This window comes from Miniopterus schreibersii (assembly GCF_964146895.1).
Source record: "Miniopterus schreibersii genome assembly, chromosome: 12".
NCBI lineage: Eukaryota > Metazoa > Chordata > Mammalia > Chiroptera > Miniopteridae > Miniopterus > Miniopterus schreibersii.
Window position 1 is genome coordinate 17,991,663 of NC_138112.1, and position 15,645 is coordinate 18,007,307.

Here is a 15,645-nt window from a genome sequence, read left to right on the forward strand (position 1 = left end):
ATTCAGTATATGATCATATTTCAACGTCTTTAATTTCAAACTAATCTTTTTTTGTCTTTATTTCTATTGCTGGCTCCACTCTTCTCCCACATACTGGCTTAAAACAGCAGACAGAAACATCTTTTTTTTTTTTTTTTAAATGTCTTTATTGATTTCAGAGAAAGGAAGGGAGAGAGAGATAGAAACATCAATGATGGGAGAGTCACTGATCGGCTGCCTCCTGCACGCCACCCACTGGGGACCAAACCCACAACAGGGTTATGAACCTCAATCTCCAGGATCTTAGGTCAATGCTCAACCGCTGAACCACACAGGCCAGATAGACAGAAACATTTTTTAATCCCTCCTCCTTTCGCCATCATATCCAATAAGTGTCAATACTATGAGATGTATCCATATAGATGTTAATGTATCCATTAACCTGTGGAAATTCTATCTTTTGAGACGAGATTCCTGCCTATTTGCCATGAGACAATTCTTCCTTGCTATGGGAAATAAAAGGCTGATGCAACTCACTAAGAGATGGAGATACTAAAAATGATATTTATATATGATATATTTTAAAGGCTTATTTTTCAAAGTCTTTATATCTTGTTTTATGCCATGAGTAATTATAGTTGCTTAGACAATATACAAAGGCTAGCATTCAATGTTCCAAATAAGTAAGGCAATTTGACATTGAAAGTCATGACTGTTAATCTGGATATATACCCAGAGTTAAACTACAAAAAAACCTTTTTTGCTTGCTCCCTAAGACATCTGTTTGTTAGACTTCTGAATATTTTATTCATTGGCTTACAAAAAGCAACAATTAATTAATTTATGTAAGACTTTGCAAGAAGAAGGAAGTCTCCCCTTAATCTTTAGCCAAAAATTCCCTTAAAAATTAGCTGAATATTTAACTTATTCCAATTTTTTTAGTTCCTTTATCATTTCTATTATAATATGGTTTCATGTTTTTCCTGACCACTTGGCTTTTCCTCCACTGAATATACTCTTGTTTATCTACATATCCATGATATGATTGAGCCTGGAACTGAACATAATACCACAGTCATTGTTAGCATGATAGCTGCAAAGTAGACTTAACCTCTCCCTTACTCTAGATACTGTTAATATAGCTGCAAATCATGTTAGCTTTTTTTTTGGTAAGCACATACTATGGCTTACATGTAATGAAATCAACAAACAGCCATTGAAACTTGCAGGTCTAAATCATTGTTGCTGTTTTTCCTCCCCAGACTTCTGCAACAGCAACCCACGGATTCTCCCTGCTTATACTACTCTTGCGCGTGCTCTACAACTTATTTTCATAAAACATCTCTCATGATCTTTTAACATATTTTAATGCTAAAAATAACATTCTTTCTTTAACCTCAAAAACACTGAGAACACATATTTGCTCTCATTTCTTTAGTATGCTGAATATGCCTCTTTAATGTATGGTTTTTATCACTCCAGAAATTACTGACAATTATAGGTAACTTTTAATATTTTATTTGCCGTTAAAGTAAAAACAACAAAATAAAACCCACTCAATTCAAGGGATGCTCCCCTGCTGACAAGGAAAAATTAAATTGTCTTCTGATTAATTACACGTCTAATCCGCCAGTGCACAGCTGATAAGAGTCGGCTGGGCCTCCTTCACCGAGGTGAGCTCCGTTATCATCATGACTTCCTAGGGACCAATACAGTGTGCACATACATAATTTCTAAATGATCACGGAGGAGCCATCATCCATTTCTCTTTCTCCACTGCAGTGGGACAGTCAGGCTTAATATTATCAGGCACCTATTTTCTATAACACTTCTGTTTTCATTTGCCTTTTAGAGCTCTTCGGCAGCACGGGCTGACAGTGACAAAGTTCTGTGCTATTTACCACTCTGCCACCAAGCAGAGCATCTGTATAAGCTTATCAATGACAGACATTCTCTGTTCCATAGTATATCAGCCTCTTGGCAGAACAAAAAACCTGTCACCTCTCCAGTAAAATAAATTTAACCCAATGGTGGAAAATAGGGTCAAAGTATAAGAAAAAAAATGGATTTTGTTGTTATTGGTGTTGTTTTTAAAGCAATGCAGCTTACATCAGAAACATCTGAAAGTAATTCAGGGGAAAGGAACTAGATATACTTATGTAGGAAGGAGGTCAGTGTAGCTCCGAGCAACCGGATTGCCTCTCTTGTCTCACCTTCATGTTATCTCTGGTATGTTGAAAGCATTTCTCTGGGAGACAGACACTATTTTTCTTCTTCCAATTGCTACCATCTATGTGACATGGGGCACATATTTGAACCTCCCCGAACATCACCTCTATTGAGAACAAATAATATTTTACTTGCCCAAGTAACAAGAAATTAGGCTATACAATTTCCAAATTATTTTTAATTCTAAGGTTTATAAATTCAGTTAGGAAAATTTGTTTTTTAGTCCAGAAGAGATACAAATATACCTTGTTTTAATAACTGAATATTCTTAAGTCTATAACTTTGATATAAATATATTTAGGATATTGAAAAAATATATGCTGGTACTGGGGTGTGCAAGTAAAATACTTTTTCAAAAATCTTCAACCAAATGATTGTATGTTAATGAATCTAATAATAGCTGCTTTCTAGCCCATTCTAATAATAAACACTGATAATTAATATTTGTATAGACTTATTTCACATGCACCATCTCTCCTAATCTCAATGTTATATCGAGCTGTTTTATTACACTTCACAGAAAGAAACCTATTTGTAATAAATATGATTGTCATACATTTCTCCAATTTTTAAATATTTAAAAATAAGCTAGAATAAATATTAGCTACATTCCAAAGGAGTAGATGTTTACAAAGCTCATGGATAGGATACTCTGTATAACAGACAAGGGCAATTTAAACCTGTTAGCTTTTGTTGTTGTTTGTTTAAACACGGAGATTGAATGAAAAGTAACTTACAAAGAGCCAAGGAACGTGAGTGAAGTTGCTTATTAATTTAAAGATAAATCCTTAACCATATTGTCTCCTCCTAATCACTACCTATTTGGAAGATAACATAACTCAGAAGAATTATTTTAAAAGAAAACAATAACATGGATTTCAGCACAGAGGTGGAAATGTTGGTGCTTCTTGTCACAAATAAATTCAGAACTAGGCTATAGTAATTATGATTCCTCCCCCAAGTGGTTTCACACATTCTATCATGAAAAGCTTAGATTTTATTTATTTCATATTGATAAAAATAATTTTACTGATTTTAATGTTTTTTTAAGCTCAGCTAATGTGGTTAAAGTGCTCTTACTGTCATTGTCTCTGAAATAAAACTAGAGAAATATTCCATTTTCTTTATTGTTTACTAAATAAGATTGTTGTTATTTGCATGTAAAACATTCATATATATATATAAATAAATGTGGTAGAATTCAACAAGGCTGCTGCTGACCATTCCTTTTCTGAAGATGTTTTGTTATCACTCTTTCCTATACTCCCAAACTCATAACTCACCTTCCATTCTTTTCAACCTATACCTAGTTTCTCTTGCTCTTTGAAAGCATTTGCTTCTCAGGATTTCTACCTTTGCCTTATTTCCTTTTCTAGACCTTCAAATTTATCCATGTAATAATAAACCCCAAATTTACTTTTAGATCAGTTATGTTTCCTAAAGTTTAGACATTTTCACTTGAGTCTGTAATAGACAGATATGTGAAAATTCATGTGCATTATTGATCTCAGAATTTTTTCACTCTGCATCTATACCTCCTACTTTATTCAATATCCAAGTAAATGGCAATATCATCTCCCCCAAAAGTAAAATAAAAAACTTAACTACTTCCTCTAATACAAAATATTTAGTCATTTAGTAAGCACTATATATTTTTTGTCAAAATGTATGTGAAACTTTCATCTCTTGTTAATACCCTGAACTACTGTCTTATTTTAGGGCCTAATCATATTTTGTACTGATTATTTTTAATTTGTATACATGAAGGTTTTTCTGAGCTATAAAGTTCAGTTGGTTCTGAAAACTGCTTACTATCACACCCACCATTACAGTGTCACACAGAATAATTTCACTACCCTAAAAAATGCCTTATGTCTCTGTCATTCACTCATTCACTCACCTCCTGACTTCGACCCCTGGAGCAATCGCTCATCTATAGTCTCTAGTTTTTCCCTTTTCAAAAGATCGTATAAACAGAATCATACAATATGTGGTATATTTAGACTGGCTTTTTTCACTTAACAATATGCATTAGGATTCATCCATGTTTTTTGCATGGTGTAATAGTTCATTGCTATTTACCAATGGCAAGTTCTGCATTGTATGGAATTTCCATAGTTTCTTTATCCATTCGCTTACCTAAGGGCATTTCGCTGGTTTCCAGTTTTTGGTGATTATTCATAAAACCCCTATAAACATTTATGTGCAGGTATTTTGTGTGAGATAAGTTTTAAAGGGCCAATATTGTATAATTTCACTTATACAATATTATAAGACTAGGCAAATAGTAGAATAGAGGTACAAAGTACTAGAACAGCAGTTATAGGAGTTTGGGGAGGAGGGAACCGGAGAGTTATTATTTAAAGGGTACACACTTTTTATTTGGGACAATGAAAAATTTTGGGAGATAGATGGTGGTGATACTGCACACACTGTGAATGTACTTAACGCCACTGACGTAGACACTTAAAATGGTTAAAATTGTAAACTTTACATATGTTTTATCACAATAAAAATGTACATATGGAAATAGAAAATAAAAGTGATTAAAAAATAAAATAAAATCACTTGGGTACACGTCTAGGAGTCCAATTGTTTAATTTTATGGTAACTGTTTAGCTTTGTAAACATGGCCCAACTGTCTTCCAAAGAGGCTGTGCTATTTTTTCTTCCTACCACAATGAATGGACACTGCTGTTTTCTGTGTCCTCACCAGCAATTGGAATTGTTTTTACTGTTTTGCTTTTCTAGATCTTAGCCATCCTGATGTGTGTAGTGGTGTCTCAGTTGTTTTAATTGTGAGTCCATTTTTAATATGAGGGTGTATATCCTTGTGAAAGCTGTCAGCCTTTTACTGCTCTCAGCAGCCAGTTTTTAAACAGTGTTGTGCTTCCTAGGTAAACACATCCAAGATGATCCATCCATTAAAAAATGAATAAATAAAACAAACAGGGGATACAGCCTGGATCATCTCTTACTTCTTTAATCGGTTTTGCTGGTTCAAACAGCAATAACAATATAAAATGTGCACATGACCTGTAGTTTAATTACCCTCACTTTCTGTAAGAGGAATCAAGTCAGTGTGCCAAACAGGTCCTCCAATGTGATACTCATAGACAAATAAAGGCAGTAACCAGAGAAAACTAAAGCATAAAAAGCTAAATAATACAGTAAATATTGAATGTAAATATTACCAAGTAACAAGAGCACAATAAGGGCTATACCTCCAAAATAATTTGTTAAAATAAGAAGGCAAAGGGGAGAGTTTCTAATATAATTATCCCTGGTAACTGATTCTTTCAAACATCTAATCAATGAGAAACATATCTACAGGAGAGAAATTAATTGGTTTTTAACAATAATTGTTATAGATGCTTAATATTAAATGCAGATGATTAAAAATCAAATCTGGTGTAAAAATTAGAAATGTCTTCAACTTTTTTAAAGCTTTGTCTCAAATACTTGAGTAGCGACTTACCTCCAAACTCAGCTTCATTTTCCTGTCTTCCAATGTGTCCTTTACTCGGAGAAGAACGGCAGTTTGATTCCCTTAGGAGCTGGGCCTCTAGCAACTATGGGCCCCGCCTCAAGCGGAATATTTTCATCTTTCCACAACCACAGGATAATCCTGCCTTTGAAGTGGCCATTTGTTGGGGAAAATAGTGTTGGGCCAGTACAAGAAAATAAAACCTTTGAGTGATATTACAGACTACGACTCCCTCCGCCTAGCATTGTCAGATTAATAAATAAAAACACTGGGCACCAGTTAAATTTAAATTAAACAAAATATTGTATGGAACATACTAGAACTAAAGAAATTTCTGGTTGTCTAGTTGAAATTCAAACTTAACTGGCCATCGTTTATTTTATCTTGCAAGCCTGTCTCCATGCCCTTCGGTTAGTTTGTGAGGGCAAGAGGTGAAAAAAGAAAGTAAAAGAGAAATAGGCCAGAACAGCAGGAAAGACGGTAACACTGCACAGAAAGAACCTAAATAGGATAAAATGCTTGAGGAGTCTTTTTCTTTTTTAGGTGACCATAATATCAACAGACCAAGGGTTTCACTTAACTTTAAACGTCCCTGAAAGTACTGGCTCACTCGTCACTTCCACAGGCGGCTCTGCCAACCTTTCCTACCTCTCCTACCTCTCCTGTCTCTTCTTAAACCTGCTTTCTCCTGGAAGGAATGGTGCTCGCATGTAACAGTGATGATGATGATGATGATAATAGTTAATAATAATAAACCAGTACTATTTTGTTGTTTTTGTAGTTAGTTACTAGTATTTCAACAAGAAAGAAGTTTTTATATATATTTTTAAGAGCCTTCAGATACATGTAAATATGTACATTTAAACATATGCATTTCTGTGACTGAAATACTACACTGATATCTATATATGAAGACATTCCTTTGAATTTCAAACAAAGTTTTTGAGCACAATCTAAATTGAGGATTACCTTTTTGGTTTTAAAAAGGACTCATCATACATAGTTGAAGTTACACTGTTAGTACTTAATAACAGATCAGAGCCACTGGGTTAAATCTAATCTCTGGAATTTATGGGTATAGCATTCAAATCGTCAGTACGATATAATCTCTAGATATTCTTAAATTTAAACAAAGAAAAGCTTCTGGCATATTAATTTTTAGCATTTTGATAGTATTACTCCAAAAAACAAAAACTATGTTTTCAGAACAAAAGATGTCACTTTAGATCCAAAATATAGAACAGTAAAACTGATCAAAACAAAGTTAGAGAAGCCAAGACAATAAAAAAAATACCTTGTGTTAGAGAGGCTTATAAATGATTGTGATTTTGTGTGTGTGTGTGTGTATAATAAGCCATCATGATTTTGTTTTTATATGGTGAAATTTATCATTGTAATGAGATATTTTTATAATTACCTGCTACAAATTATAAATATATATATTACCAAATATTCTGAAGGCTAACAATGGTTTATTATAAATGAAAGCCAATGACATGAGGTGGCTACTCATTTTATTAACATTTATATAGCATTTTTTAAGCATCTTATTATATTGAGTTGTGTATTATTTTTTTGCAATGCTAACAAAGGTTTAAGGGTTGCTTTTCTTTTGTTGAAAAGTATGACTACTGATATACTTAAAAGAAAACTTGAAGGTATTTTGTAATGAAGGCTTTATGTATTTTTGGTATTTGATGCATAAGGCAGGATTTTTACCTGATAGACACCCAGAGACTGACAGAAACAGAATTAATTTCCAGCAAGAAGCCATGCTCTTCACAAAGATGTCCTGTGTTGCAGCGTGTTAAGCAGCTCTAACGTTTCTTCATTAAAGAACGCCCTGTTGAGAAAGATGACAGTTTTCAAAAACAGAGAAAATAAACAAAAAGCAAATGCAAACCAATTTTAAAATCTCATAATAAAATGATAAATAATTTTTAGTGCAAAGGTCAGATTAATATATACTTGGATATTGACAACAATAATATAATTTCCATTAGTGTAACACAAAAACTTCAGCTAAGTGATAAACATTCCCTATCATATTTATTTATATTGAATACTCTCTTACACACAATAAAAACATCAGACTCTAATGGGGGTGATTTTTTCTCACAGGGAATGTATAAGAGTTATATTTATTACATTAGACAAATTATTGGACTAGAAAAATACGGGAGAGAAACCAGTTACATTAATATATATTCCTCTAGTCTAGAGCATAACTAATGATCAATTAGCCAAGTGACTTTACACATGTGCCTGCAGCTCATCTAAACCTCCAGAGGGAATTTTTCTCATTTAATTATTAATGCCAACTGCCTTTGTTTATAACTCCTGTGATTATCTGTGCTGTGTTAGAGTTCCCTCCTTTGGTGAGCTCTTTCTCTCAGCACCTTTTCCTAGCCAAACCTAAGGGAAATAAGGATTTTAATGAATATTTAAAATTTTTTTGTCGAATGCCATTTTTATAACAATAACCACTATAGAACATTAATATCTCCTTTGGTTCCTTTATTTGTTCTGAAAGATATAATAAACATAAAAAATATAAAATTCTAGCATGAAACGTTCTGTAAGAACTTGATAAATGTCCATTAGAGACTCCTATGATAAATAAGTAACTTCTGAGTTTTCAGATGTCAGTGGTGTCCTTCTTGGCCAGAAGTGATTAAATTGAAAAACAACTGTATACTGAATTCATGATTTTTAAATAATAATTATTTCTTGGCAATTGGTTTCTCCTTATAGACTTAGAGGTTATCTCTATCTTTTAGAAAACATCTTAAAAGTATAGATAAGCAACCCCCGCCCTAGCTAAGTCATAATTTACTACAGTTATACCCAAAGAGGGAAATATCTTATTAGTGAGTCTTCTACTAGAATAATCTTAATTCCACTTTATTTATATTTTTAAATATAAGACTTGGTAATTTATTTTAATTACATGGCTAGGGATCAGTAATGGAAAAGAAAGGTAATGAGTTAATAATGGTTGAATCATAGCTACCCCTTTAACAAAGATATTTTTTATTATCTTTTTTCTTCCAAGTAAATCAGAAATAAATGCTTTATCACTAATTTTTTACAGTTTAAAACATTTCTATTTTTATGCACTGATTTTTTACCAGAAATGAAGAATATCAGCACTTCACACAACAATTAGAGAGACTTAAAGTTGCTAGAGCTGCACTTATGATTCATGAATTGGTGGATTTTCAACCCACAATGAAATTGGTCTTTCTCAGACTGAATTCTGAGAAGTTAACACAGTTTTGCTTAACTCGTTTAGATGAGCTTCTGCTCATCCCTGTTCCTCAAACTGATACTTCCCTCTTTATTTACAATGTCCTCTGTGGTCTTAAACGCTCTTCATCAACAAATGCAAATATTTTCAGAGCACCTATGTGCTGTACCCTGAGAATGCCAAAGAGAACATATGCTTGCACGCACACACACATACACGTACACACACTCACAGGAGGTAACCACAGGCGATGAGCCAAATAAGCGGACACTGTAAGTGTAATATAGACACAGAGCCAACAAAAGAGGGATCTATACATGAGGATGGCAGGAGCCAGGAGTGGTACAGAAGGATCGTTAGCGAAGTGTCAAGAAGACACTGAGCTTAGACTAATATCTTAGTTTTGAATGGGACAGTGCAGAGAAACAAACAATGAGCACAAGAATAAATAAGTTAACAGAGTGATCCATACTATGAAGAAATTAACGCAGAGAGAGGACAGTGAGCGGCTCGGATAAAGGGGGCTCCTTCAGTGGGGGTTCATAGAGAGTATTTAGGCTCAGCATTCATGTGATCAACATGCCATTATAAAATAATCCTTATGAATATATCCCAGCACATTTTAAAACTCTCAAATAAAAATAGTACACTGAAATTGATTACTAAAATGATCCATTTTATGTTAAAACCTCTTCAAATAGAAAGAAGCCTACATGTGTCCGTGAGCGGTGTATGTGTGTGTGTATGTGTTCATTTTCTAGTATCAGTGATTGGTCCTTGGGGCTTAACAAAAAAAATAATACTTTTTAAAAAGCCATTCTTTCAAAGATATTTAAATTACATTCTTCCTTTTTGTTTTCCTTCTTCTCATCTTCTCTCTCAATCTCCTTCTCAAAGTAAAGTAAAAAGTAAATAAAATAATTTTTAATTTCTAAAATATGTAAGTTTTTACATGCCTCTATTGAAAACAGAATTATTCTATGATCTTAATAAAATCTCTGTATCAAAGTAGGAAAATGATGTAATTAATCACACATAGAGTAAGCTTCTACCACATGCCAGTTTAAATTATACTTAATAAATGTTGTTAAAGCATATCAGGATGTATATCTTAACAGAGACTAACAGTTATACATTAAACTGTTGCTCATCAAGAGATTGAAAAGCTTTAAATACTAACTTGGAAACTACTAATCAAATACATTTAAAAATGTCCCACTTTTAAAAGATCTTATTTCAATGTTTAGACTATCCATTATCACCTGTGATAGTCAAAGAAAAATACATGAAATGACATCATATCACTGTGCATTTTCCCTGAATTATTACAAGTATTCACAAGTAAAGTAAAATAAATAGATCATTGCTGTAGTATTAAGCCAAAAATTAGAAATAATAGACATATTGTGCAGTTGATTGCATAGACAAGTACTTAAAAACATCACAGCTTTGTCAGAGTCCGAAATAGGATTACTAGACATATGCTATATAAAGTAAATCAAGTGATAGCATGTTCCTACCTGAATACAAATTAGTTATTTTTTTTTAAAGGTGCATCTAGAAAACTGCTTCCTTGTTAATGATGTCAGTATGTGAGTGTGGGGAGAGAGAAATTGAGAGGTAGAGAAAAAAAATTATTTTATTGCCTGCTGATCTCTTTCCAGTTCAGTAGAAACGATTTCCTATAATTTGGCCCCATGTAGGCTATCACACAGCAGTTAGGGTGATATTTTAAAGTAATAAATCAGGCTACATTATTTCCCTGTTTCAGTGGTTTATTTTTTAAGTACTGTCCAAATTCCTGATGTAGTTTACAAGACCGTACATAATCTGGTCCCCTCCTTGCTTTCTGATTTTGTCTTCTAGCATGCTCTACTCCAGTCCCACTACACTGATTTTCTTGTCGCTCATCAAATATGTCAAGCCCTCATTGTCTCATTGTTGCCTTTGCCTGGACTCCTTGACCAACAGTTTTTACCCTACTGCATGGCTTTAAATCATTTAAGGCTGCTCCTCAAGTCTTCAAGACCATTCTCCTTAAAACAGCAAGCCACCCAACCACTCCTGTCAGCCCTGTCACTGGTTTTTACTGCATTGTCCTTGCATTATTACACATTTAAAATTTTTTTTTTTACTTTTTATTTACCTTTTTCTGTTACTAGGATACAACATCCATAAAAGGAAGATGTATGTCTTCTTCACCTGTGTAGACTCAGCATCCAGAACAGACCCTGCTTGTTTTCAGTAGGTATTAATGTTTTTGAATAATAATTATCAAGTAAACTGGAGCCTCCTGTATGTAATTTATTTGGCACAAGATAATACAAGAAAAACAAATCACTATTCCTTAAATGTTCCATACTAGCAACAGCTACCATTCATGTTATTCTATGTGCTATGCACTTTACCTACACAATCTCTATTAACTAACTTGACATCTCTTATTTTGGAAGATAACTTTCCCAGATCATATAGCTAGTAAAAGCCAGACAGAGGTAAAAATAATATAGATCTTTAAGCAACATCATCTCTTACAGAAGAACTTCACAGCAATGTCTACAGTCTCTAGAAGCTCTTTTATTTGCTACAATTGAGGCTGGTACTGAGTGAATAAAAAATAACTTAAAATTAATACACTTAAAACTTAAGTGCTGTGATTTAACTAATATAATAACTCTACATTATTTGTCCAATGTTATATAAGAATGATATATTTTTTTTTAAATCTGATCATAAATGTTCTGGTGGAAAAAATCCTTTCTTTTTTTAAAAATCATGAGTCTTTTTCTACATATATCCTGCCTGTGATGTATCATACACAATTTTCATTTTCTTTAAAGTGGTGTGGAAACATGTGAAGAGGTCTGATGACAGCATCCTGGAAGGTTTTCATTATTTGTATACAGTTTCTCACACACATTTAATATAATAGCATTTCCTACATCATTCATTTTATTGCATTTGTCCAAGATTATTAGCTTTTGGGATTTCTTTAAATCTGTTATTTTTTTAACACAGCTAACGCTCTCATTCTTGGTGCACTCAAATGCCATTTATCTGCATAGTGTGTATTTGAATTACTTAATTACATCAACCTGTACACCCTCCATAAACAGACGGAGATGATAAAGGAGGCCAGTTACTTGGCAAATAGGAACAGGGGAGGCTGAGGAAAAGCGTTTCTACTTTGGTTAGTGTGTGACAGGGCCACAGCATAAGGGACTTGTATAGAAGTCTTGTTGAAAAGAATAAAGAGACCCGATGTCTCTTTCCCTGGGTTCTTACTCTCGGTCTCACCTCTTTGCTAAGAGGGGCGCTTTCCATGGAATAAATGCCCTTTGCAGGCTGAGCAAGGCCTGGGGGGCTCACAGAGAGGACCAGTGAAAAAGCCCTTTTGAGACACTGTTTTCTACATGTCCTTGGAGTTTCCTACCCAGCGCACCTGGGCCAAAAGACAGAACAAAACGCAACAGCAGATCGAGCAGAAAAACAAAGAGTGCGCGATGGCCTTGTCACGCTGCGGTCGCCGGGCCAGGAGCTGGGTAGACAGGATCCCGCTCTCAGACACAACCAGAGTGAGTCAGGAGATTGTGAATCACAATAAACAAAGTACGTCTGTGTCCCAGACGAAGGACTAGAAGGTGTGGATGGAAATCTGAGCTCAGAGTGTTTACGTGTCTGGGAGCTATTTTTTAACCTGGGTTTTGACAGTGTAACTAAGCATAGTTCTGGTCTATCCTTTGCATCTTTTTAAAACTAAGAACTTCTTTGACCTTCACAGAACCTGCCCTGAAGAAAAGTTTTACGGTAAGGATTCAAGAAAGAGAAGCACTAGTCTTTAGAGACTTCAAGTCAAGTTTGTAATTTTTTTAAAACACAAGATTATTTAATACTACATGGTGCATTTAATAAAGACAGGAACCAGAAAACACACACAACACACAACGGCTCTAGGGATGTGGTGACAGAAATGCTCCATGATTCCCATCACCTGGTGACTGACTTGAGGAAAGGGTGGAGACAGGACAGTGGCTTGTCGAGCCTGATGCCAGCCTCCATGTAAATTCTGACAGGACTTGTATTGGGAAACTGAGTACCAGCCATGGCCAGGTGACAGAAAATTTCCCCCTCTGGTAATATCAGAACTAGATGCCATGACAAAATTTAGTTCTTTAAATAATTAAAAATAACAACAACAGTACAAATTATATTATAAAATATTTTTAAATGCTGCAATGAACTAACTGAAAAAGAATAAAAATGTATTGCAGATCAGAACTAAATAAAAGCAGCAAGCTGAGAAATGAAGCTAACTTACACTGTAGGCCACCTACCAAATCCCAATCAACTTTAGGTTGGCGTTCATGGCTTGTCTGAGCATGTGGGACCATACACAAAGCCTCAGGCCCACATAAGGTAGGCATTCAAATAAAAAACTTCCATATAGGGGTGGCCAAAAGTAAGTCTACAGTTGTGAGTCAGCAAAACATAGAGTTTATTCTTATATTATTACTTATTAATTCTTGTATTATTCATTTATATTAAAAGTAGGCTGTAAGCCTACTTTTGCCCACCACTGTATATCTAGGATGCCAAAGTACTTAAAAACCATATTTGGGATGAGCTAAAAATATGAGCTATAAATATCTCTCCAGAGGGATACACTACCCAGAGAATAATAAAAGAAAATTTTCAGTCTTAAATCATAAAAATGGATGGAAAGAAAAAACAAAATCTCATTGTAAAAAAAAATCATAGTCGATATTCGCAAAATACACAGAAAAACACATCCTTATGAGTGAGAGTCAACAGAAACAGTAAAAGTCAGAATTAGATGTTGCAGACATCAGACATTTGACTTTTCAGACACAGATTATAAAGCAAATGTATACGGTCTGTTTTTAAACATAAAGGAATTAGCAGTATGAAAAATAAGAATCAGAGATGAAGAAATTATCTAGAATGCAGCCCAGAAAGAAAAATGGGTATAAAATATGAAAGGGAGATAAACAAAATAAAGGATACAGTTTGAATGTCTTATATATCTAACCAGATTTCCAGAAAGAGAAAGAGAATGGGATGAAGTGATAGGTGAAGAGATAATTGCTAAAATTTTCCAGAACTGATGAAATTGAACAATTTTAAGAGTCAGGAAGGCCTGAAAAAAATCCAAGAAGGTTGAGCACCTAGGCAAATCATATTGAAAATGCTGAATACCAAAAATAAAAAATAAAAAACAGCCAGAGAGAAAAAGACGTATTAATTATAAAAGTAGGAAAAATCAGGATCTCAGACGACTTAAATGATAGCAGTGATGGGATCCAAAAAGACTGGAATAATGTGCTGGTAAGAAGTGACTGTCAATCTATAAATCTAAACAGAGAAAAAAATAAAGGTCGACAATTAAATAAAGTTCTTTCCACTCAATCAAAAACTGAGTGGTCAATTATATCGTAATAAAGCTGGGGGAAAACTGAGTTTGTCAACAGTAAATCATTGAAAAAATAATACATGGTAGTCATCAGATAGAAGGAAAAATAATTGCGGGGGGAGTTCTGACGTGAATAAAGGGAACATAGCAGAAGCTAACTGGTGTGTGCACTATCTTCCTATATTCCTGGAAGTGTTCTAAGGGCTTTACCTTTGGGAACTCACTTAATACCTACAGCTCTATGAGAAAAATCTATTATTCTCATTTTAAAGATGATGAATCTGAGATATTTAAAGGTTAAGTAAATTTTCTCAGAACGCACAGCTGTTTGGTAATGAAGAGCGATTACATATTTATAACTCTTTTAAACAGAATTTAGAACCCACACAACTTTTCACATGTCCTGTAAAGAAGAAATCTAAATTGCTTAGTATAATATTAGACAGTCTCCACAGTTTGATGCAAGCTATGCATCCTGTTACACCTTTCACTAGACCACCTCAGACATTGGGGAGTCCAGCTAGTTAAAATAACTTTTCATTTGCAAACCTAATTAGGGTTGCATATCTTCCAGAAATGCTCACACTCACACCCCTCACCATAAAATTCCTTGTAACAAATTATTAAGTTGCTTTATTAAGGGCAAGTGCAGTCTTAATTTAAGAATGGATTTGGGGCATCCGGGCTGCAGAGAGAAGGCCGACATGGCTGGATACTAATGCCCAGGAGAAAGAAGTAGGAAATCAAGTCTGCAAATCACAATTCACAAGCCTGAAAAAGAGGTTTGAATTTTATTATAAACGTTGTCATAATAAAAATACACTATTCTTATAACCTAAGTCGATTTCTAAACTTCTCATATACTTCCCAATAATATCTAATTTTGCCATATAAAGTACACAGGAACACATGACACTCCATTTTTCCAGATTGGACAAGCGGATGTGAAACAGTGATGGGACTTGCCTAGTACTTCACATAATTCATGTCAGCATCAGGACTCACACTCCCATTTTCTAATCCCTGCTCTAGAGAGCTACATAATAGATGCCATTTACATTGTCCACTGATGAGAAAATGTATTCGAAACTCAGAGTTGTTGGAGAATTTAAGAGAACACATTTCTAAATGTTTGAGCAGCAGTTCTTCTGAAAATGAATGGAATGACTTATGACCTGAAGCCTGGCTTCTTGCAATAAGAGGGCCTCCGGGAAGGGGGAGTGTGTGAATACTGAAAAAGGAGACCCGGGTTACTGCATTCTGGAAACA

The 15,645-nt window shown here is 34.3% G+C and overlaps 1 protein-coding gene across 1 annotated transcript in view; it reads right to left on the reverse strand.

Moving 5' to 3' along the window:
* The window catches only part of CNTN5 (contactin 5), a 968,886-nt gene that overhangs the window by 547,276 nt on the left and 405,965 nt on the right, over positions 1–15,645 (reverse strand). The window contains exon 3 of the mRNA XM_081155637.1: positions 7,415–7,538. Coding sequence (XP_081011763.1) covers positions 7,415–7,469 — 55 coding nt within the window. The 5' untranslated portion in view covers positions 7,470–7,538. The remainder of the gene's footprint in view (positions 1–7,414; positions 7,539–15,645) is intronic.